This window comes from Piliocolobus tephrosceles, chromosome 17, assembly GCF_002776525.5.
Source record: "Piliocolobus tephrosceles isolate RC106 chromosome 17, ASM277652v3, whole genome shotgun sequence".
NCBI classification, from domain to species: Eukaryota; Metazoa; Chordata; class Mammalia; order Primates; family Cercopithecidae; genus Piliocolobus; species Piliocolobus tephrosceles.
In genome coordinates this window covers 32,451,709-32,475,294 of record NC_045450.1, presented here as the reverse complement: position 1 = coordinate 32,475,294, position 23,586 = coordinate 32,451,709, and the positions used below count along the sequence as shown (strand labels likewise).

The window sequence follows — 23,586 nt, the reverse complement described above, 5'->3', positions numbered from 1 at the left end:
CTTTGTTGAAATTGCTTATCAGCTTAAGAAGCTTTTAGGCTGAGATGACGATGAGGTTTTCTAGATATAGGCTCATGTCATCTGCAAACAGACACAGTCTGACTTCCTCTCCTCCTATCTGAATAGCCTTTATTTCTTTCTCTTGCCTGATTGCCCTGGCTAGAACTTCCATTATGTTGAACAGGAGTGGTGAGAGGCGGTATCCTTTTCTAGTGCCAGTTTTCAATGGGAATGCTTCCAGCTTTTGCCCATTCAGTATGATATTGGCTGTGGGTTTGTCATAAATGGCTCTTACTTTTTTGAATATATTCTATCAATACGTAGTTTATCTAGAGTTTTTAGCATGAAGAGGTGTTGAATTTTATCGAAGGCCTTTTCTGTGTCTATTGAGATAATCATGTGGTTTTTGTTATTGGTTGTTTCCCCATTTTGATTTTTAAAAATTGAAATACGATGTTTTCAGGCTTAAATAACATGGCAGAAAATCTGGAAAACACCCTGTTTCTTAAAATGATGCTCTGAAAATGTAGTTGAATTTGATATTCAGTCAAGAGTTTCCAACAGACGTTGCTTGTACAATAAACTTATGCAGTGAATGTGCCATTGTGATAGAGGAGGCTTTAAATCAGATTTAAATCTTGTCATGCCTAAATAAATGTGCTAATATTTTCTGTCAGTCTCTAGTGCAGTTGTTAAAGCATTTGGGCTCTGTAGACCAAATGAAACTTCTAAATTTCATATGAGTTCTGTGTTCTAATTCTTACTAAAAAATAGTAATTCTTACTATTTTTTGCTTTTCTAATTAGAAAACAGGCATTGGCTTTTGTAAGGGTGAACATCAAGATTTACTGATTCTAAATATAACTTTCAGAACAATAAATTTTGAATATCAAAGCACAAAGTCAATACATGTCACAGATTCTGAATGCTTTCAGTAGTAGCACAGGAAAACTTCAGAATTTTGCATATGTAACATTTAAGCAGGAAGCTATCACTCAGAAAACACATTTGCAAATAATGTTTGATTTCAACTAGGATAACAGTTTTCTGGTAACTTTGCTCAGCTAATCAGATTTTTTAAAAAGATTCTTAAAACTACAACACAGTTTACTTTCCTACAAATTTTGGCAAACAAAAATTTTAAGTCTTTCCTTTCTTTAATTTCCAGTTTACTCAGTTATGAAGTGTCAGTTCTCAATTCCCTCTCCATGGGCTTCATGCTTACGTTTTTTTTCAGGTGTAAGTTTTACAAATTAGCTTCACCCTTCATGAGTATCTTTTCATAAACTCCCTTAACACATTGAGTCAGGTAGTTTAATTCTATTCTTTTTCATATCCCCCTCCTTAGTTCGTTAGGGTCCAACTGTGTCTCATTCATCTCAATTTTGCCAACTAACATCCATACAATTTCTTATGCAAAATCTCAGCACTATACTGCAATGTTGTGAGAAATGTGACTGACAGCAGATTTTTCCATGTGCTCACGCATCCATTCATTTGATATCAATTGACTTGATACTGAAGCCACTCATTCTTTCTTACATCCTTTCAAAACTCTACAAATAAGCTGCATTTTGTTATGTGGCAAATCTATCTTCTCAGGTGAAACACCAGTTAAGACTGATCAGAAAAACAACTTTGTTTGGGGCAAGGGCTCAAACTCATGTACCTTTTTCTTTTTTCTATTTAGGAAAGAAATAAATAAAATTTAAATGTTTAATCTACTTTCTACTTTTATTAAAGTTTAAGTAAACTCGGCAACTAAATGTGTATAATGGTAGGTACCATAGATTCTCTTCTATTTTACCTCTAAATCAATTAAATGAAAACACTCAGGAGCTTTAAGCTCAATCTTGTGAACCTAGGAACAAAGAATGTGTCCAGATACGTTCATTAATTCAGAAATAAAATTTAATGACTCTTAATGTTGTTTTTACTAGTACAAAGTAGGTTAACAGTCCTTAAATTTAACATATTTCTTTTTCTTTTTCTTTTTTTGAGATTTAGTCTTGCTCTGTCACCCAGACTGGTGTGCAGTGGCATGATTTCAGTTCACTGCAACCTCCATCTCCTGGTTCAAGCAATTCTCATGCCTCAGCCCCCTCAGTAGCTGGGTTTAAAGGCGTGCACCACCATGCCTGGCTAATTTTTGTATTTTTAGTAGAGACAGCGTTTTCACCATGTTGGCCAGGCTGGTCTCGAACTCCTGACCTCAAGTGATCCACCTGCCTCAGCCTCCCAAAGTGCTGGGATTTCAGGTGTGAGCTACCGTGCTGAGCCTAAATTTAACATATTTCTGAACAATCATAGACATGTCCTATTTTTAGCAGGAGCTCAAAGAAAATGTTTGATAAGGTATAGATTTATTATATTTTAGTCCAACCCCTATATTTAGCAAATACAAAACCATAGTCATCTTTACAATGTAAAAATTGTAGAATATCTCTGTATACTAAAATATTATTAATAATGCAGTTTTTGAGAACCAAAATATCAGCTGGCTGACTTTGCTGTTATGATGTATATTAACATCTTTTAGCATGACAATACCACTAAGAGAAGTTCACCATTCTTTCAATATCTTTTGATTTCCAGTATGCATTACTAGTTAGCAAATTTATTTTAATGGCAGTATGGCAATAATTCAGTCCAAAGAGCAAAGATTCATTTTGATGAACTACTTGATCATAAAACATGTAGTGGCAAATTTTCAATTCATAAACTATTTTTATCACTCAGTGAGGATTACTATTGTAGCTGGCATAATCATGAGAACTTTTTCATATTTGATTAAAAGCATTTACCATTACCATTAAATTGGCTATGATATGCAAGAGGTCCACAAAGCTGCCAAGGATGTGGCAATCACCTCCCCAGCATGCTCAGTTTGTACATTAATGGCTGCCTTGATTAAGCTTGAACACGAAACACAACATACTTCAGAACATGTGTCTCAACAGAGCTTCCTACACCTTCCCCACTAGCTAATGAGACACGGATCATCATTGTTTGGCTTGACTTCTCCTTCCAGCAGCAGATTCATCACCGCCTTTGTCAAATAGCTGCATGTTCCTCTTTTTCCCAGGGGAGGAGTGTTGTAAAAGGAAGTCATGTCATCCTACAAAGGAAAACAGTAAGCAAGGCATTTGATCTTCTGTTTGTAAAGAGTTGACAGGTAAAATCAGTGTCATCTTAGGGGGAAAAATAAATTCACATAAAGATTTCCCTATGGAAAATATGAGATTCCTGAGCTTTTCTTTCATTTTCCTGAGGTGCATGCAAAACAAAGGCATTTTCAGTATTCTCTCCCTCGTTGATAATTTTTATTTACTTAGAGAACCTCTTTACAGTTGAACATAAAATATTAAACAGAGAACCTGGAAGGGCCTATATTAGGCAGTACACAGCAGCAACGTAGCCTGTCACTGCATTCTTATTGTCCCCAGAATTTAATTTTATAGGCTTCTGGAGTCTATGCTTCCTCTCTGATAAAACTTTTTTACGCTAACCATATAAAGGAAATTTATCTCTTTCTAGATTTCTTTTTTGTCAGAACTTCACAACTGAATTGACTAGTAATTAACTAAAAAGTAACATTAATTCCTCAAAAAAGGCAGACTGCCCCTCAAGTATCCTATTTTGCACCTGTGAATCTGTTTTATAAAGTAAATGAAAATACATTAGGGATATTTTAAAGAATTGAGACAATGAAAAAATTCTACAAACAACAACAACAACAAAAAACGCTGTTTACTTACTTGTTTTTCAATTTCCTTTAGCTGACTCTGATCTTTTTGAAATTCATTAAATGCTTCTTTGACCAGTCTGTCTAGATCTACTTTGTCTTGAAATTCTAGCTCAGGGTTTCTTTCCAGTACAATGGATACAACCATAAGTAACTAGGAGAGACAGACACTGAAAGCCAATTATATGAACCATAACAGTGACATGTTTTCACTCTTTCATCAGAAGGATGGGTCATCCAAAGGATGTTCTGTATGATGAGAGGCTCAAGGATCACCTATGGAAGGAAGCTTCCTAATTTTGCAAGTTATCCGCATAAGTTCTGTTTGAAAAGTGCACCTTTTATTTTTCATTGTGTGTATCCCTAGATATGTTTTTTAGTCAGTTAAATAAAACCATTAACTTAGAAAAATGACTTTCCTAACCCATCATGTACATAATACATGATACCCTATTCACCCAAAGTGTCTGAACTCTTTCTGGGCCTTTGGGTGTCAATCCTTGTTGGCAAGACACCAAAACATTGTCTGTAGAGAGAAGGGTCAGAGACCAAAGCCAGAGAAGCCAGGTGTGTTCAATGGAGACTCTGGACCTAGGTTCAGGATCAAATGACCTGGAGCCCAGGGCCAAGTGAGTATAAGTCTGTGATGCCACAGTAGTTTCTCAAGGGATGGCCATGTTTTAAAAAAATACATTTAACTGTGACCCCTGTGACAAGAGTTCTATTTCGTCTGTATAAACTATCTTAGTTTAATGAATCACCCTATCGCTTGGCCATCACGTACACCCATCCTAAGTGGTAATGTTCATTTTAGATGCCAAATTCCTATAAACAAAAATAGTATCTGCCTATGCAATAATTGGTAAAGGCTCTCTGATGATGTTTATGGCTCCTAATTTGTACACTGAACAGGAAACACGCCTCATAATTCCCAATTTGGGATTCTTACTGACTGTATTTTATCTAGCTGCTTCCAAAACAGAAACTGAAAGAACCAAAGGAAACACAGTAAAATCCAGGGAAACCTTAGGGCAGGGCTTTAGCCATGAGAATACAAAGTTTTGCTGTAGGTCTAAAGGAAAATGTCTTCTGCAGAGGGAATGACCTCACTGTGGTCAACAAGAAGGATCTCTATGTCCACTGTATGTCCCAGATGCTGGGTACCAGACGTGGAAAGCATTCACCTGTCTCATAACCCCATCCTTTCCCAATCCATTCTGCCTCATGCTGTGAAAATGATTGGCTGATACTGTTCCACATCCTGGGACATCAAAGAGGAGGCTGAATCTACTCAGCTCTGACTGCAGCTCCAGACATGCTAGATTTTAGGAGGTGCCATGTCCAGGTTGGCGGTCACACAGAGCTTCTGTAGCAATAAGACATATTATCTATCCTTGAGAAACACAAAAGTCGGAGGGATACATTCCTGGGGAAAGAGACAAACTGCGGATGAGCTAAATATTAACCCATCAACTGGTGGCTTCTCTATGTATTTGGGGTGATGTTTAACATGACAAAAGGGCACATGTGTTCTGTTAATTTTACATGTAACTTTATACAGGCAGAGATACAGCATGCAATGACATGTCTTCTCTTCATATAGAGATGTCTAGAAAGATGTCCCTCAAAATATTAACAGCAATAATATCTTGCTAGTGAGTGTGGGGTAAACTTTTATGTTATTTTCTATAATTTTCTAAACTGCTGAAACTTTCTACAATAGTTGTGCATTATTTCTGTGAATAGAAAAAAAAAAAAGAAAACAAAGTGGATAGAAAAAGGTCACTTCCTGTACTTTTATGATGTTGCTGATACACTTGATGCTGAGGGGTGAGTGTGTGGCTGAAAAACAGGGGTCAGTTCTCCCTTCCTGGAAGAGCCTGAGGTGTCTGAATTGCTCGTGTGCCTTGCCCTGGGTCAGGGGTGGCCATCTTCTTGAGGACTGGGCTAGGAGAGATCAGGGTTCCGGAAAGAATAGGGTTCTGCGTCTCATAGGAGACATCAGCGTTCTGGAAAGAATAGGATTCTGGGTCTCATAGGCAGTTTCCCTTATACTAGTTTTCAGGGAGCAGAGAGAAGGCATTTCTTCAGCAATCTTCATTTCTTACTACTCACCTCTACAACGATCTGTCTGTACTGTGGCTGGTCAATATTTCCCAACATGTCTTCAACAAGGAGAGAGAAATTCATCTCATACATGGTCATATCTGACAGGGTTGGTTGCTGAAAAAAATAACTCCACATTAACATGCTGAACTGTTATGCTTTGGTTCTCATTTAACAGAAGACTTTCATTTTCTAATCATTAATAGTTTTCAGGTTTTATAAAACCTTGGGGAGCATTTTCAGCTACACAACTGGATTTTATATATGTCAAACTACTAAAGCCAACCAGCTGACTACTGTGATGAGATAAACCTTCCATTTTTAGTAGTTACCTTCACTGTATTAATGTTTTTGAGAAAAAGGACTATATTAGAAGACCACTTCAATACACAAAAGGAATAGCCAAACACTGAGACAACAAATAGTGTACATATTGCTTTCAGAATTTACACGAGAAGTTATGCTTGCTGTCAGGCTCCCGCACGGAAGTCACCTGCTATTGAATTTACATCATTTCTGTGGTAGTTCCTTTCTGAGCTGGCAGCGTAAAAATGCATATAAACAAGCAAAAACAATATCATGTGCAGAACTGGGAAGGAAACAGGAAAAAAGCGAAGCTAAAAGAGTTTCCTCTACTCTGCCCTTTATCTTTCATTTAAAACAAGAACATTGTGTAGTTTTCCATTCATTTTTAACAATCCAAATGAAAGCAGAAAATAAACTAAAATTCAAATCCAAATCTGGGCATGGGGAATATTCCTCAGAGGATGGAAGGGAAGGCTCTGAACATTAGGCTTGTATGGTGGAAAGCAGATGAGGTCACTAGATCATTACCAGAGAGGCAGAGATGATGAGACATACTTGTTTTCACCTCAATGATAATTTACAGTGAACTCAATCAGGTTCAGAACCATGTTTATCTACTTACCACTCAAAATGGGACCCAATGTTCTCTTTCAATCAAGTGACAGCAAAATTGTTCAGCCTGGTATAATAATGCTTTAGTCCTATATTCAACAGATATTCAATACAACTAACTATTGTATTTCATAGTCAATATAATCCAATGTATTATTAATGTTTACAGGTAGTACCTAATTTGGGGAAAACAAAATCCCATTGCTAAATATAGTTATAACTGGCTAGATCTCTAGCAATGGGCTTAATGGGGTTACAGAAGGAAAGGAAGACCCTTTCTTGGTTTCACATTAATTTCTTCTTAATAGATCTCATTTAAAAAGTCAACCTAGCTACTGTGCAACTAGAGAAGAGATACCAAGCTTGCCTTATTTCCTACTCTTCTGAAAGGACTTAGGGTAAGTAGTGTAGCACAGAAGAGAAAAGGCTCAGCAGCTACACTGCCAGGGGTCACGCCCTGGGGCAGCTACTTACTATATGTGTGACCTTAAGAAAATCATTTAGCTGTGTTTCAGTATCCTCTTCTGTCAAACTGGAATACTAATAACAAAGCATCTGCCTCAAAAGATTGTCTAATGGATTAAATGAGCACTTAGAAAAGTGCTTGGTGCATAAAAATACTTAACATATATTTATTGTCATTATTGTTATTTTTAGCAAAGAGAGGATATTAGCAAAACAAGGATACTACATGTTAAGTGGCCCAGGCTGCCAGATAATTAAATGAAAATCTGGTAAGTATTAGTGGGGGCTGAGAAAGAAGCTAAGAAGTGATTGTGAGCATGCACTGCCCAGATAGGCAGAGAGAAGGCCTTGCCAGAGGGTTCGAACTCCAGCAACGAGGCGCTGCTCTCTGCTCTCAAGAGATGGTGCTGCTCCTGAACAGTAATCATAGGGCACCCAGGAGAGGGTTGGGCCCTGCACTGACAGTCAAATGAAACTACCTGCAGTCTGTGAACAGTATAAAGAATACTTTTTTAAAATTTTTACGCATTTTTTTGAAAAAGTAATATATTCACAGCATTCAAACTTTGAAAGGTTTAAAAGGGTTCCAGGGAAGAGCCCACATGGTCCTCCCAGTCACGCAGTTCCTTTTACCAAAGACTAAGAAAAGAATACTACCAATTTCCTATGGGTCCTTCCAGAGACACTCTTAGGTAGACACAAGCAAAATGAGTGTGGGTCTGTGCCTTTGAGAATACTTTATTTGTATAAAGAGCTACATCAAAATTTATTTGGTTGAGATTTCAACACTAAAAACAATTACAGTACTCTATTTCCAAAAGGCTAATCCTTCTCTTTTGTGTATAAGTACAATGACTTAGATGCCAGGATTAAATAATCATATCAAAGAAGCAGGCCAGTGTATATCACATGGGAAACCATCAGAAGGAGAGGGCACTAACTCACTTGGACCACAGGTAAGGTATATTTGGAATAAAATAAGTGATTATCTGTCCAATGACCTAAAAAGTTACTGCATTTTTCACATTCAACACAATTCCTAAGTGGTGATTTCCTCATCCACAACACTACTAGGCCCCACTGTTTCTTAGGTCTGCTCTGGTTCTGTCTTTCCAATGCATGCTTTACTGTTTGTGAGGCCCCCCAGCACTGACCCACCACCACTTGGGGTAGTGAAGGGATACCCATGCTTGAAGTAAAGCCAATATAGGAAACTCTAAGCTGGTAAGTAAACAAAGGAAGGACAGCTTGCTCAGCAAGAGGTTTGGCCACGTGGTTTTTTAAAAGGGAATATCCTCAAAATATCTAAAATATGACAATACCAATAACTTTTTTTTATCAAATACAACTTTCAGCAATACATCCATTTGGTAAAGTGAGCCTTTTCTGCCTACAGGGACACTAAATTTGAAAAATAAAAGTAACTCAGATTGGGGAAAACAATTTTCAATCCAATTGATTAGACTTCTTTTCTAGTATTTCATCCCTTCTTTGAAAAAACTCTTAGAATGCTGAAAAGGAGAAAAGTTATTTGCAGGGCAGGAGGAAAGGATTCACTATCCTTTGCGAAATCCCCTTTCTTTACGTGAACATGGTGGGGCTTTACCTGAGGCAAATGCTTCCCAGCGACAATGATGCCATTGGGCGTGCGCTCCAGGATCTGCCACACTCGGTCATAGAACCCGGTGGGAGTTCTATTCAAAGACCCATCGATCTGACGCCTGTTCAGCCAACATCTGTAACAAAAGGCAAATGTCTTAGAGTTGAAGAACAAGCCTGTTCTGGTAGAAAGCAGGGCTTTCAATATGAACTAATTGTTCCGATAGGGTAAGCAATAAAAGCCAAAGCCCATCAATGATGCATATCTCCATGTGTTACAGAGGCTAGTAAATATTTCATAATGAAAACAGGGCTGGCAGGACAGGAGGAAGTCTCTAAGATTCTAAAAAATTTAGTAGACAGAATGTTATTCTCTAAGTAAGCTATGAATTGCTCAGTACATGCTCAAATGATTTTCAAATATACAAAGCAGCTCCCTTTAAAAATGCAGCAGCTGTGAATTTCATAATAACTTTATGTTGTTTTCACATATAATAAAATGTAAGCTCCATGAAGGCATGGAAATCATATAATTTGATCACTCCTATACACCTCTCCCAGAAAGGTGCTTCGTAAACAATTAAAAAGTGAATGAATAAGTGATGTTCAAAAAAGCATTTTATATAGAATAAAATTACCTTATTTTAAACTTTATAGAAGTTTGCCATTTAAACATAGCTAAAGTTCTCTTGCTGAAAAAAGATATAAAATCTTACATTATAATAACAGAATGTAGTGATACACCAAAATTTTAGAACTTTTATTTTCATGGATTAAGCATTTAAGCATTAAATCTTAAAGATGTAATACATCATGCACAAACTGCTAAAAATGAAGAATTTGAATAATTTGAAAAGAACACACAGTGACAAAGTAACATATTCTTGCAAAAGCTGAAGGACAGATACATTTATTTATTTATTTATTTATTTATTTATTTATTTATTTATTTACTTACTTACTTACTTACTTACTTACTTACAAGACAAGGTCTTGCTGTGTCACCCAGGCTGGAGTGCAATGGCTCAATCATAGCTCGCTGCAAACTCTAACTCCTGGGCTCAAGCGATCCCCTCACCTCAGCCTTTCCAGTGGCTAAGATTACAGGCATGCACTACCATGCCTGGTTACTTTTTAAATTTTTTTGTTGAGACAGGGTCTGGCTATGTTATTCAGGATGGTCTTGAGCTTCTGGCCTCAAGTAATCCTCCTGCCTTGGCCTCCCAAAGTGCTAGGATTATAGGCATGAACCACTGCACACAGCCCAGATACACGTTTTTTTACACTTAGTATTTTAAAAGACAGCAGAGTGAAATGTATACTCAATTACAAGGGAAATATGTCATGACCAACACTATTTCTAGGTACGACAATAGCTATGCAGGATACAGTAAACAGAAAAAAACATTTTTGCTCTGGAAAAAGAGGAAAATTTATCCCTACATAGGTAAGACGGGGATCCATTTTTGGATACATAAAATCTCTTTTAATAGGTACAGCCTGGTATTGCTGGTTTTAGTGTTTCACCAAAGTGACAAAGCTCAAAGGGTTCCTTGGTAATGTTTTACTTTAGATAACTGGATACCCCACTGCCTGCATTTTATTTTCCCCTCGTTCCCTTTGTTTGGCAATTAAAAGATATGTTTTTGGAGTTATATGAAGTTATGATTAATATTTTAAAAAGGAGATACTTAGTAGGACAACAGAAAAAGTAGAAATGTGAGAATACTCACAATGGAGGTAGAAAATTATTTTGAAAGATCCTTTCATTTTTTCTTTTCATTTTGAAAAATTTCAGACTTCCAGAAAAGTCATGAATATAAACCATAAAGTTCCTGTATACTCTTAACTTCCCTTCTTTTTTTTTTTTTTTTTTTTTTTTTTTTTTGAGACAGGGTCTCTATCACTGAGGCTGGAGTGCAGTGGTGTGATCTCGACTCTCTGCAGCCTCAACTTACTGGTTTCAGGTGATCCTCCCACGTCAGCCTCCTGAGTAGCTGGAACTACAGGCGCATGCCGCCACACCTAGCTAATTTTTGTGCTTCTTGTAGAGATGGGGTCTTGCCACGTTGCCCAAGCTGGTCTCAAATTCCTGGGCTCAAGCAATCTGCCTGCCTCAGCCTCCCAAATTCTTGGGATAACAGGCGTGAGCCATCGTGCCTGGCCTTCCCCTACTCTTATTATCTTACATAACCATAGTATAAAACTAGGAAGTAAACAATGATATAATACTATTAATTAATCTATGGATCTAATTCAAATTTTGTCAATTTTACCACTAATATTCTTGTTTTGGTCCAGAATCCAATCCAGGATTGGTGTTTAGTTTCCATGTTTCCTGAGGCTCCTCTAGCAGTTTCTTGGTTGTCCTTTATTCTTTCATAACTTTGACACTTTAGAAATGTCAGTTATTTTGTAAGATGTACCTCAGTTTGGGTTGGTCTGATGTTTCCTGATGAATGGACTGACATGCATTTTTGGCAAGAGTATCTAGAAGTGATGTTGTGCACATTTCTTATTTATTTACTTATTTTTATAGAGATGGGATCTTGGAATATTGCCCAGGCTAGTCTCAAACTTGTGGGCTCAAAGGACCCTCCTGCCCCAGCCTCCCAAAATGCTAGGATCACAAGCTTAAGCCACCACGCCCAGCCCATCATAGCCCTTTCAATGCATCATATCAGGGGTTATATGATGTTCATGTGTCTTATTACTGGCGATGTTCACCTTAATCTTTTGGTTAAGGTAGAGTCAGCTGGGTTTCTCCACTGTAAAGTCACTATTTTCTCCTTTACAATTAGTAAGTATCTTGAGTGGAAACACATTGGAATGATGAAACTCTCCATTTTTCATCATACTTTCATGCAATGATGGTTTTTGCCAGCAACAATAACTGTTGTATTTGTCTATTTCTGTCATCCTATCTACACTTATAATTGGAATTCCATTATAAGAAAGGGTCTCTTCACTCCCATTTGTCTGTTTATATCAGCATAGACTCATGGGTATGTAAGAATGTTTCTTCCCATTTTCCACTGGGATTCTGGTTGTCTTTCCCTCAATTTTTAAGAATTCTTGGTTATAAGCTCTTTTGGCATATGTTTTGTTCCAGTTTCTCAGTTGTCTTTTGCCATTGGTTGTCTACTTTTTGCCAAACCAAGTGCTGTTTTTAATTTTCACATAGTCTTAGTAACTTTTTCTTTTGTTGTCCTTGGGTTGAGCCATTATTAGAAGGTCTTTCCCATACTAAGGGTAAAAAGGAATTTCATCATGTCTTCTTGTTTTGTATTATTTCATTTTTTACATTTAGATTTCTAATCTATTTGGAGTGTATTCTTATGTGTGGTATAAACTACAGGTGTGATTTTATCTTTTTGCAAATGGCTATCCAGTTGTCTCATGACTATTTAAAAAGTCCATCCTTGGCCTCTGTCACACATTAAATTTCCATATATACTTGGGGGTCTGTTTCTGGACTTTCTATTCTGTTCAACTCTTTTGTCTGTTGTGTATCAATATCACACTGTTTTAATTACAGAGGCTTATAGTATGTTTTAATGTCTAGCAGGGCAAGTCGTTCTTTCATGTTTTTCTGATTATTCTTATATGTTTGGTTTTTCCATATGAAGTTTTGTATTAACTTGTCTTAACCTCATAAAAAGAGCTTGTTGAAATGTTATTGGAATTGAATTATATTTACAACTGACATCTTTATAACATGAATGTTCCTATTTAAGAACAAGGATGCCTTTCCATTTATTCAAATCTACTTTTGTGGAAGACAGCTTTCGTAAAAGGCCTAGGCAGATTTTTCTAGGCATATAACTATACCATTTGGTAAATGCCAGGCACAAACGTACTCAATAAATACTTTCCTAAATACTTACATTAAAGCTATTTCTGTAATGAAAAAGTTCTTCAAGTCAACACAATCCACAAGTATTTGTTTTGTTCTTAGTGTAAGCTTAGCACAAGTCTAGGAAAGGGTTTAGCACTGAAGTCTATTTAGGGAGACAAAGCCACAGGCAACGTATTTAAATAATGTTACCAAACCCAATCCTATCTGCCAAAATGCTGGGAGGAGACGGTGAGTGCCACAAAGGTTCAGAAAAGGAAATTGACTTTAGAAAGTGGTATGAGGTATTACATTTTGCACAGAATAATAAAAATGAAGAAATGCTTATACACTACATTGGAAAAAAAGTATAAAATTAAAATCAATGCAAAATAATAATTGAAGAGAGACATTTTGATTGGTCTTTCTATTTACACTTTCTATTTAGTGGGGTGGCCTCTGATACTCTGTTGCATTTTATTTCTCATTAATGTCTTATCAATTTCATAGATATATCAAGCTAAACATTATGAAGTTATTGTAAATCCAGAGTATCATGTAGGTAACAAGGGGCCCTCATTACCTTCCATTCTGTTGAGGCTGCAGAATATCCAGCAGAAGCTGTTTAACTTCACTAGGTGATAGCTGATACAAGTCCAAGGCTGGCTTGTCTCCACCACGGATCTGAAGTTCGTACTCCATGGCATGGATGATCCACCTGAAATAAAACAGGGAAGCATGAATCAATAACTCTTGAAATAAAATCACCTTCTGCTTCTGTCAGTAATGCCCTTACAGCACTGACCCATTCAAAGGAGAATGAAGAAGAGGCCATTTGAATTTCCTGAACCGTTGATACAATTACTTCCATCAAGATTATGTGACATGATCAGACTCTTAAAAATGAGGCCTGCCCTTGCACAGGTGGTGAGGTTGTACAACATTAAAATAGGTAAGTACTTAGGTTCTTAGCAAGTGAGATTTTACCCATCCATTGTGGTGTTAATTCTGTACACAAACAGCTGCCACACTATATTTTCTTAACACTAGATACATGCAAAAAAAAAAAAAAAAAAAAAAGGAAAGAGAGCAAGAGAGAGAAACAATACATTTCAAGAAATAGGCTGAGATATGCTATTATGTTCCTTTCTCTGAAATCTCAAGCTTTTTTTTAAAACCAATTTCCTCTACTTTGTAGTCATTCCTTTGGGGTGAGAGGAGCCAGACAAGTACCTGTCTTTGAAATATAAGGATACAATTAGTTATAACTTAGTTACAGTTGTACATTAAAGATGTACTTTAACCAATAGGTTGCATAAGAACCAAAATATTTAATTATTTTATGTGTAAATAATTTTTTGAGGAGATTTTAAAAAGCATTTTTGTAGATTAATTTCATTTCTTTCATTTACTATATTCTGAGGACAGAACTCAGATAAACTAGTTATGAACACCAAAGAAAACTCTGGAAATAATACTGTGCCTTAGGGAATGAGAAATTTATACACAATTAGGAAAAGCCAGGGAATCAGTTTTACACAGCAGATTCCTATGCTTCATCCTTAAATCCTTTAGCGAACACTGCATAACAAACACAGGCAGTGCAACTGAGCATCTGGAAATAATGCATCTTTATTCACCCATGCTGCCTTTCTCCCCCATGCCTTCTCTTTCTCTTGATACACTTCCTTGAAAGGCAACCTACAAGGATATTGTAGGTACAGAGATGAAAATGTTAGGGTAGATGTATTCAAAAGATTAAAGTTCTTTTTTCTGCCACTGCTGGTTTGTAAAACAACAGTGATGCATCCTCATGGGATGACTAATGTCTCTCGATGTAGAGAACAGTAAGAAAAAATGCTAAGCCTTACTGGTTGAGCCAGAGAGGGTGTCAACCAGGCCTGCTGGGTCAGGCCATAAGCCACAGGGTGACATGTATCAAGTTCTATGACAGTTCTAACCTCTACTGCCCTGAGCTCAGACAACTCTCAGCTCTTCCTACCTTCTCCCCTATTGTTTGTTGGTGCCATTTCTGGAAGTTGGGAGTTTAGTCTAGGGTAACACTGACATGGATTATAAAGGCATGAGAGATACACCAGGATGAAACATACTAATATTTTAGAAATCAATACTATTACTGTTGATACTATGTAATGAATATTTAATAGCTGTTCATTGGTAAGAGCAATAAAGATGAAGTATTTACAAATAACAAATGCCTGAAAGCTTCCTGTTATATACAACAACAGAATATGTAACAGAATTAGGATTTACCATTTATATTTCTCTAGTCAGTCGAAAAGAAAAACTGGACTACACCTATGTTACTGGCAAAGACTAGGCTTTCTTTATATCGTCCTCATTCTTACTGACTGTATTTAGGGAAAATGTTACACAAGCATAAAAGTAACAAGAACATAGTTCTTTTGGATGCTTTGATGTTTAAGCTGCTTAGGAAATTAGCTAGTACAGCAACATTTTAGTTACAATAAACTACTCGGTGGGCCTTTTCTTTAAATTAAAAATTTATATTTTTATTTTATGGACTAGGCATAGAATTGTCTTCTATTTATTTTATTTATTTATTTTATTCATTTATTTACTTAGATTTAAAACTTACATTTGAGGTAGCTTAGAATAACAGAAGGAATACTGAATTAAAAATTGAAAGACCTGCCTGTTGGTCTCCTCAATAAGTCAATAGAATGAAAAGGAAAGTGGGAGTTTCTGCTGTAGATGAAGTGATTTAAGAGATATAACCACTAATACCATGAGCCTTGTTATATGTCATGATTCAAAAACAGACCAACTATAAACAGTCATTTCAGGGATAACCCAGAGAAATTTAAATAAGAATTGAGTATCTGGTGATATTAAAAAAAATTACTGCTAATTTTGGTGGCTGTGATAATGGTATTGGGATTATTGAGATAATGTCCTTTTTCTGAGATATATACTCACTAAAATATTCACAGGTAAAAGTTAAATGTCTGGGATTTGCTTTATAATATACTATAGCAAAATAAAAGGTAAAGCAAATATAGCAAATACAAATAGCTAAGCACTACTTATATTCACTAAATAATGAGTATTTGGGAATGCACCAAATAATTCATTATACACTTAAAATTCTTCATAACGAAAAGCAAAGACAGACTTAAATACTAATTCTGTCACTTACCAACTGTGCCCCATTGGCAGGTTACTTTCCAAATGGGAATACTACTATTACTCATTGAACTTACTTTATGAAATTATTTTGAGGAACAAATAATGTCTATAAAAAGGCTCTGAAATGTTAAAGAGTCATAAAAATGTTAGTAAACTCTTGTTATGTGACTTCTTAAACTCAGGTTAGAGGAAGGTAATGCAAATTTTTAACTGAAGTCTTGGAGTTACTTAAGCCAAGTATCACAGTCAATTAACTTCAGGAGGTATCTTCTAAAATAAATAACATTTTTATTTTTAAAAGGCTTACTTTATAAAGTCTTCCACTAACTTGAGTTATTAAAACTAAACATAGTTTATCACATTTATCTTTTAAAATCCTTAGTATCATGCACAAAGATAGCTGGTGACCTTAATGTTTTCCCTTAGACTTCCTTCTATTTACAAAATCTCAGCAGTTTTGTGGGCAAATTATTGACAGCATTGTTCTCAAAAATCATCAAAGAAAGAAGGTTGTTCATTCATTCAAGCACAAATAAATACAATCTGTCATATTATTAAAATACATTTATTGGCTGGGTGCGGTGGCTCATGCCTGTAATCCCAGCACTCTGGGAGGCCGAGGCGGGCAGATCACGAGGTCAGGACATCGAGACCATCCTGGCTAACATGGTGAAACCCTGTCTCCATTAAAAATACAAATACAAAAAATTAGCTGGGCGTGGTGGTGGGTGCCTGTAGTCCCAGCTACTTGGGAGGCTGAGGCAGGAGAATGGTGTGAACCGGTGTGAACCCAGGAGGTGGAGCTTGCAGTGAGCCCAGATCATGGCACTGCACTCCAGCCTGGGCAACAGAGCGAGCTCTGGGAAGGAAGGGAGGGAGGGAGGGAGGGAGGGAGGGAGGGAAGGAGGGAGGGAGGCATTTATTCATTAAAATTGTTGGTCAAAGTAATCTTTTTATTCTTTGGAATTCTTCAAATAAAAATGGCAAAACAGCCTTAGACATAAACTATACAACTATTAATAGCTGTCAGAAATCTACAGAAAGTAAATTACCAAGTAGTAACACAGTTAAGAATATCAAAGACATTTTATCCATTTGTAGGACTACTAATAAAGGAGGACATAGGAAAATCAGGCTAATTATCCCTCATTCCCAATGACAAGGGCCATAAAATCTGATATTGATCATTTTAGTACAAAAGCTTTTTTTTTTTTTTTTTTTTTTTTTGAGGAGTCTCACCCCGTCACCCAGGCTAGAATGCAATGGCACGATCCTGGCTCACCACAACCTCCAGCTCCCAGGTTAAAGTGATTCTCCTGCCTAAGTCTCCTGAGTAGCTGGGATTACAGGCATGCACCACCACACCCAGCTACTTTTTGTATTTTTAGTAGAGACGGGGTTTCACCATGTTGGATGGGCTGGTCTTGAACTCCTAACCTCGTGATCCGCCCGCCTCGGCCTCCCAAAGTGCTGGGATTACAGGCATGAGCCACTGTGCCTGGCCAGTACAAAATCATTTAAATACAAAATGGGGAAAGGAAATGATGGATGCATGGATGGAAGGAAGGAAGGAAGGAAAGAAGGAAGGAAGGAAGGAAGGAAGGAAGGAAGGAAGGAAGGAAGGAAGGAAGGAAGGAAGGAAGGAAGGAAGGACAAAAGAAAGAAAATGTGGAAGGTCAAAATAATGAAGGTTATGGATGGCCCAGATCCTTATACATTCAGTCTGTCTAAGAGCCAGAGGTGCTCTACTTGCCAATAAGCAAATGAGAAAGTGGTAGATTCACACGACTGACCAAATCAGCCTTCATATATATCCAAGTTTGACTTGAAGACAATGAATTCTTTGGGACTGCTGGAAAAGCGGAAAAAGGAATATTAGTATTCTTCAGACAGTTCTGGGAATAAGCTTATCCTTTTAAAAACACTCTTGTTTGGAGGTTAGTAAGGATACAGTGTGTGTATTGGCATGTTTATTTCCGATATGCCCCAATGAAGGAGTACAATATAAAATAAAGTACATGGAAATCTGATAGCAGTGGTAAACCAGAACACCTGAGCTTTTCTTTTTTTCTTTTTTGAGACATGGTCTTACTTGGCGCCCAGGGTAGAGTGCAGCTGTGTGATCTTGGCTCACTGCAACATCCACCAATAGGCTTAAGCAATCCTCCCACCTCAGCCTCCCGAGGAGCTGGGACTACAGGCAGGCACCACCACACCCAGCTAATTTTTAATTTTTTTGTAGAGAAGGGGTTTTGCCATGTTGCCCAACTGGTCTCAAACTCCTGGGCTCAAGTGATTTACCCACCTTGGCCCCTCAAAGTGCTGGGATTACAGGTATGAGCCACTGCACCTGACCAGCTGAAATTTTCTGGAAAAAAAAAATGCCATACAGAATAGAACTGATCCTTGGAAAAAAAAATAATTTTTTAAAATAATCATTTTAAGATTTCAATATAATACAAGGATCTGCTAAGTTTGCTGTTAAACAAATGATTAGATGATTTTGTGCAAACATTTAACTAAGCCATGTTATGGGCTGAATTCTTTCTCCCCCACCAAATTCATATGTTGAAGCCCTAACTCCAATGTGATGGTATCTGGAGATGGGGTCTTTGGGAAGCAATCAGGTTTAGATGAGGTCATGAGGTTGGGGCCCTTATGCTGGGATTAGTACCCTTATAAGATGATATACCAGAGAGCTCTCTCTCTCCAACAGAGGACACAGAGGACACAGAAGGCAGCTGTCTGCAAGCCAGGAGGAAAGCCCTACCAGAAACCAAATCGGCAGGGACGCTGACCTTGGCCTTTCCAGCCTGCAGATAGTGAGAAAATAAATTTCTGTGTTTAAGCTATCCCATCTATGGCATTTTATTATGGAAGCCAGAGCTGACACACCAAATGACAGAAGATGGGAAAGTTGCAAGAAGGGACTTTTTTGGCTTGATTCATATTAATATGGAGAGGGGTACAATTTGATGAGGCAAACTGAGCTCTCTGGTGACTGAAGGATGTGGACTCACTCTATCACTGATCCAATCACAATATAATAGGGGTAGGGGAGCTTCATCATCTCATCTCCTTATCTCATATCAAATGTCAAAAGCAAAGACCTCGGAATGAGTATCAGAACCGTGCTAATGAACTTGGTGCCATAATTATTTTCTCTTTCCTTTAGTGCATAAGCAATGTTATAGTCTGCTATCTATGACAACAATGGCTCTCTCTAAGCTTCGAATGTGTGACCCACAGATACAGTTTCGGACATCAGAGGACAAGGTATGTCTGGATCATAATTGCTTACAGAGGATGTCCTGGCAGTATGAAAAGCAGAGATGAAAAAGGCTTGATAACATATATCCTCTGGGGTTATCTCTAAGTAAAGCTTGACTGACAGACCTGCAGCAGAAAGCAGTTGATTGGAGGTCTTTACAGTAATGGGCCTGTCAGGAACTTGATCTATTTCAACAGGAAAGCTGGAGCACAAATCAATAATGAGACAGCAAATCAAATCATTATCAGACCAGAATACCATTCCTGTGAGCAGGTTAATTTTGTTCACTGGAGTGCCTGACAGCAGTAAAGTTGAAGAAATTGCATTGGCAAGATTAACCTTGGAAAAAAGAGAAAAGGGACGTGGTGCTATTGGTTTAAAAGCAATTGAAGTAGTGGGTAATGTAAATAAATAAAATTTAAAAAACACTGAGAGAGAGTAGTTAAACCAGAGATAAAAGTATACACAGTGCAAGGAAATTCTGGGTAAGAGGTACCATGATTAAGGCAAATGTTCTTATTTCTTATGTGCATTCAGCCTAGTGAATGCTGGCATTCCAAGAAGAATATGGTATCAAACGTGACCAATCAATCAATCTCTTTAATCATAATTAACATTTAAAAGAGAGAAACAATACCCAAAAGCCAAGTAAGAATGAGTCTGATGTGCTTATTGTACCATAAAGCAGAAAAAAAAAACATATTCTATAAATCCCCTCCCTATCTTTCTTTTAAAATTGTGCCACAACCAGTACAATACACAAAGGGCTAACTCAGAAGTAGTTACATGTTCAACAATTTATAGGAAATTTGACATTCAAGGACTCTATAAATGAATAATTTGCTCACCAATTTTAAGCAAACGAAAAACCTTCCAGGGACTAATTCAAGGTAAAATTTGTAAAGAAACATACTGAGTATGTATTTGCTGCTGCTAATAAACAAATATGCAAGGGGCCCATTCACTTAAAAGGGCTCAGGTCTTAGTATAATTTATTAAGGATGAAGTCTAATAAAAACATAGAAGACACAAAAGTATCTTTTTACTCTTCAGAGGGGCACTATCACAAGCCCCACAGACAGGATGACAGTTACCTGAAATTGTCTGATATCCCTAGAGAAGAAACAGCATTCCCATATCTTTGTTACTGTGGTGGGAAAGTGCTGTGGGCATAGGTCTGAGGGGATTTCAGGGTGTTTGCCACAGGTGTCATGAGCGTCTACCAGGTGACGCAGAGGTGACACCATGTTAGATTGCAAGATACAACCCCAACAGGATTCTGAGATGGAGTTTCCATAAGAGATGCTTTGGGATCATTCCACTGGGCCTACAGGGGACTCAACCATGGCTGAAAGGGCCCCCTCCTCCAGGGTGAACTTCTCTTGTGAGAGTACATGGCCTTTGCAAACTTAGGACCAGAAGACAAGAGTGAGTGAGACACACACACAGAGAGAGAGAGAGAGAGAGAGACAGAGAGAGAGTATGTGTGTTAGGACCAGAAGACAAGAGTGACTGAGACAGAGAGAGAGAGAGAGAAAGAGAGAGAGAGAGAGAGAGAGTGTACGTGCGTGTTGGGAGAAGGGGGAGGTTCCTCCTATGGCACTTTGAGATTTGTGGTGTATAAAAAGCACTCCCCAGATGGAGCTGTTCTCCAAATGTCATAGGGAGAGGACCTCAAATTATCAAATACCACAGTGATAATAGTGAAGCTTTGCCCTTGCAAAACATCTTCACATTCTTTACCTAGAATCACCACATCCAACGAAGACACCAAAGCAGGGATAGCCCCACTGTCACCGACCAGGGTAACTTTTTTCCTTTTCTGTTTAATGTCAAGTTGAGCTCCTTTTCATTCCACTAGTTTTACATGTAAATGTGAAGTACTTTTTTAAACATTATTACCCATTTTTCCTTCAAAATCACATGTGAAAAACGCATTGCCTATTTGGCAATATCTGCATACATCGTAATTCATCAGTTCTCATCCAAGGAGTTTACAGTATTCACACAAGTACCATAAAGATATATTTTGCAGCAGTCTTCATTTCAGCATTATTTGAAATAGTGAAAACATTGGGAACAACCTAGATGTTCATTAGTAGAAAATAGTTGGAATAAATTGGTTTTCAGCCATATAATAAAATGCTGTGCTACCATTACATTGAACAAGATAAACTCCTATATACTGACATTTATGAATGTCCTAGATAAATTAAATGTAAAAAAAAGATGCAGTGTATTGTTCCACTTTTTATAAAACAACAATACCATACATATATACCTGTGTAATGTACGTGTGCAAAAGTATCTGAGAAATATACATCAAATTGGTGTCAGTTACTTTCTCTCGGAAATTTCTACTTTCTAAGTTACATTTTTCAGTATTATTTTATAAATTAGCTTATTATTTTTAAGTGATTTGCATGATTTCAGCTACAGTATATTTCAGTCAAATTTCCTTATCTTTCTTTGTCTCTTCTTTCTTTTGATTGAAAGTAAATTACCTGCATAGAATTTGACCTTCATTCTTATCCCTTAAAATAGTTTCTTTCGAAGATTTGGAGCTATTTTGAATCAGTTATAAGAACTTTGAGTTATATCCTGATTTGTTCAGTCTGTTTGCCCTGATGTTTTCAAATCCAACCTCTTGACTCCATATGAGGATAAAGAAATGGTTCTTTCATGTGAGTTAACTCTAAATGAAAAGAAATGTGATTCTCCATCTCTGTACACGGAGATGGAGTCTATTGTCACAGACTCAGGCATTGATCTGAGACAGACTGAGAAGTATAGGTTATAAGTCTTCCAAAGCACATTCTTTGTAATAAGTGTTCTAGTTCGGGGAGCCTTTTCAAGTGACAGCCATCCTTGCAGAGGTTTAAACAAAGCCTTAGAGTGAAGGCAAACAGTTTCCCAAGATTTTACATGGCTGTGTTTTTCAGTCTATAGTAGTTTTTCCTTTACTGCTTATTCAGCATTTTAAGCTAATTTAGGTCCTCTACAAGTCTCATGTTATTCCCTTCCTTGAATTCAACTCTAACCTGATGCTTCTTTCTATTCATGGGAATGGGTATTTATTCTAAAAATAGCGTTCTTTCCATTTTGATATCTATTATTCTGCATGTTCAGTGCTTTCCATGAGAAATGACATACAATTTTTCCTTATACTGTGTCACCCAAAGTAAAAATGTCCAGTGGCAGCATGTGACTTAGTATTTAAAGTCAACTGACTCATAAAGAAATTTGTTATGAAACCTTAATTATTCACCATCCTGAAACTCATTCTGGGATTGTGGCATTATATTCTCATTGTGAGTATTAATAGTGTCCCTGCCTGACTTATGATGTATATTTCACTCTTATGTGCATCTTACAAGATCAGTTCTAATCACTAGGATAATTTCAGTTAGGGAACAATCTGGTATTTTTTTTTTTTTATTAAGGAGTGATTTATTTAAGAAATTTACTTCTGCTAAGGATAGGAACTAGATCTTGTATTACTTCCTGTCTGTCTTATAGTTTCGTTCATCAGAGATGCTCAATAAACATTGGATTGTTTAACATATGGTATATAAGCAGAGTCAGGTGGTTTGCTTTGAGCTAGTAATGTGGGATTTAGGAAAAGCAAAAGGAAAGCATGTCTCTGTACTCTTAGAGAAGTAAATGGCTCTTAATTTTGATAAACATACTTGATTTTGTGCCACATGATATTGGAATTAAGTATAAAAGAAGATGTAATTAAATCATGTCCTTCAGGAAATGACCAAGTTAAACAGGGCCTTGTTTTTATGAAAGTCCAGTCCTATATACAGAAGATATCAGGATGTAGCACTTTTCTCCATGGAGTTATTAATGGAATGGTGTAGTTAATCATATCAGAGTATAGGACAGGTTGCCTTACAATCGTACATCTCTTAGCAGTGTTTCTAGTAATGATCTAAGAGGAGACAAGTTTAAATAACATGTGATCACTGCACTCGAAAGATCACTCTAGTACACCATCTTCTTCCTCTTCCTCCATCACTGTAGCCACAAATACTATTTATTGAATATCTATTATATGCTAAGCAATGAATGATAGAAGAAAAATAAAAATTCTTCACATATATTATCTGACTTAATCCCTACAACAACTTCGAAGTCGGCATGAGAACCACCATTTTACAGCAAAGAAACTGAGATTTGGAGAGTGTACATGGGCTGTTTTTGTCAGTAAGTGGAAGAACTGGGATTTACACCCAGGTCTGCCTAACTCCAGTGTTCTTATTCTTCAGTCTTACGTACTTCTGCATGTTTTTGCTTCTGTATACCATTGCCATTATCTCACAGAAACAGGCTTTAGTGTTTATTTCTAAAACTTTATGGCTTTTATGACTTCTCATACATGATTTCAATTTATGATCCATATTGTATTTGAGTTCATGTAGTAACTATGATGTGCCAGATGCCAGATTTGTTTTTTTTTTTTTTTTTTTT

General features: G+C 37.0%; 1 protein-coding gene across 1 annotated transcript in view; it reads right to left on the bottom strand.

Annotated features, from left to right (window-relative positions):
* Positions 1-1,167: 1,167 nt before the first annotated feature.
* Positions 1,168-23,586, bottom strand: part of PHKB (phosphorylase kinase regulatory subunit beta) — a 218,480-nt gene continuing 196,061 nt past the window's right edge. Inside the window, exons 26-31 of the mRNA XM_031934443.1 lie at positions 19,087-19,235; positions 13,252-13,445; positions 8,841-8,970; positions 5,861-5,968; positions 3,759-3,899; positions 1,168-3,118 (exon numbers count right to left, since the gene is read on the bottom strand). Coding sequence (XP_031790303.1) covers positions 2,981-3,118; positions 3,759-3,899; positions 5,861-5,968; positions 8,841-8,970; positions 13,252-13,445; positions 19,087-19,235 — 860 coding nt within the window. The 3' untranslated portion in view covers positions 1,168-2,980. The remainder of the gene's footprint in view (positions 3,119-3,758; positions 3,900-5,860; positions 5,969-8,840; positions 8,971-13,251; positions 13,446-19,086; positions 19,236-23,586) is intronic.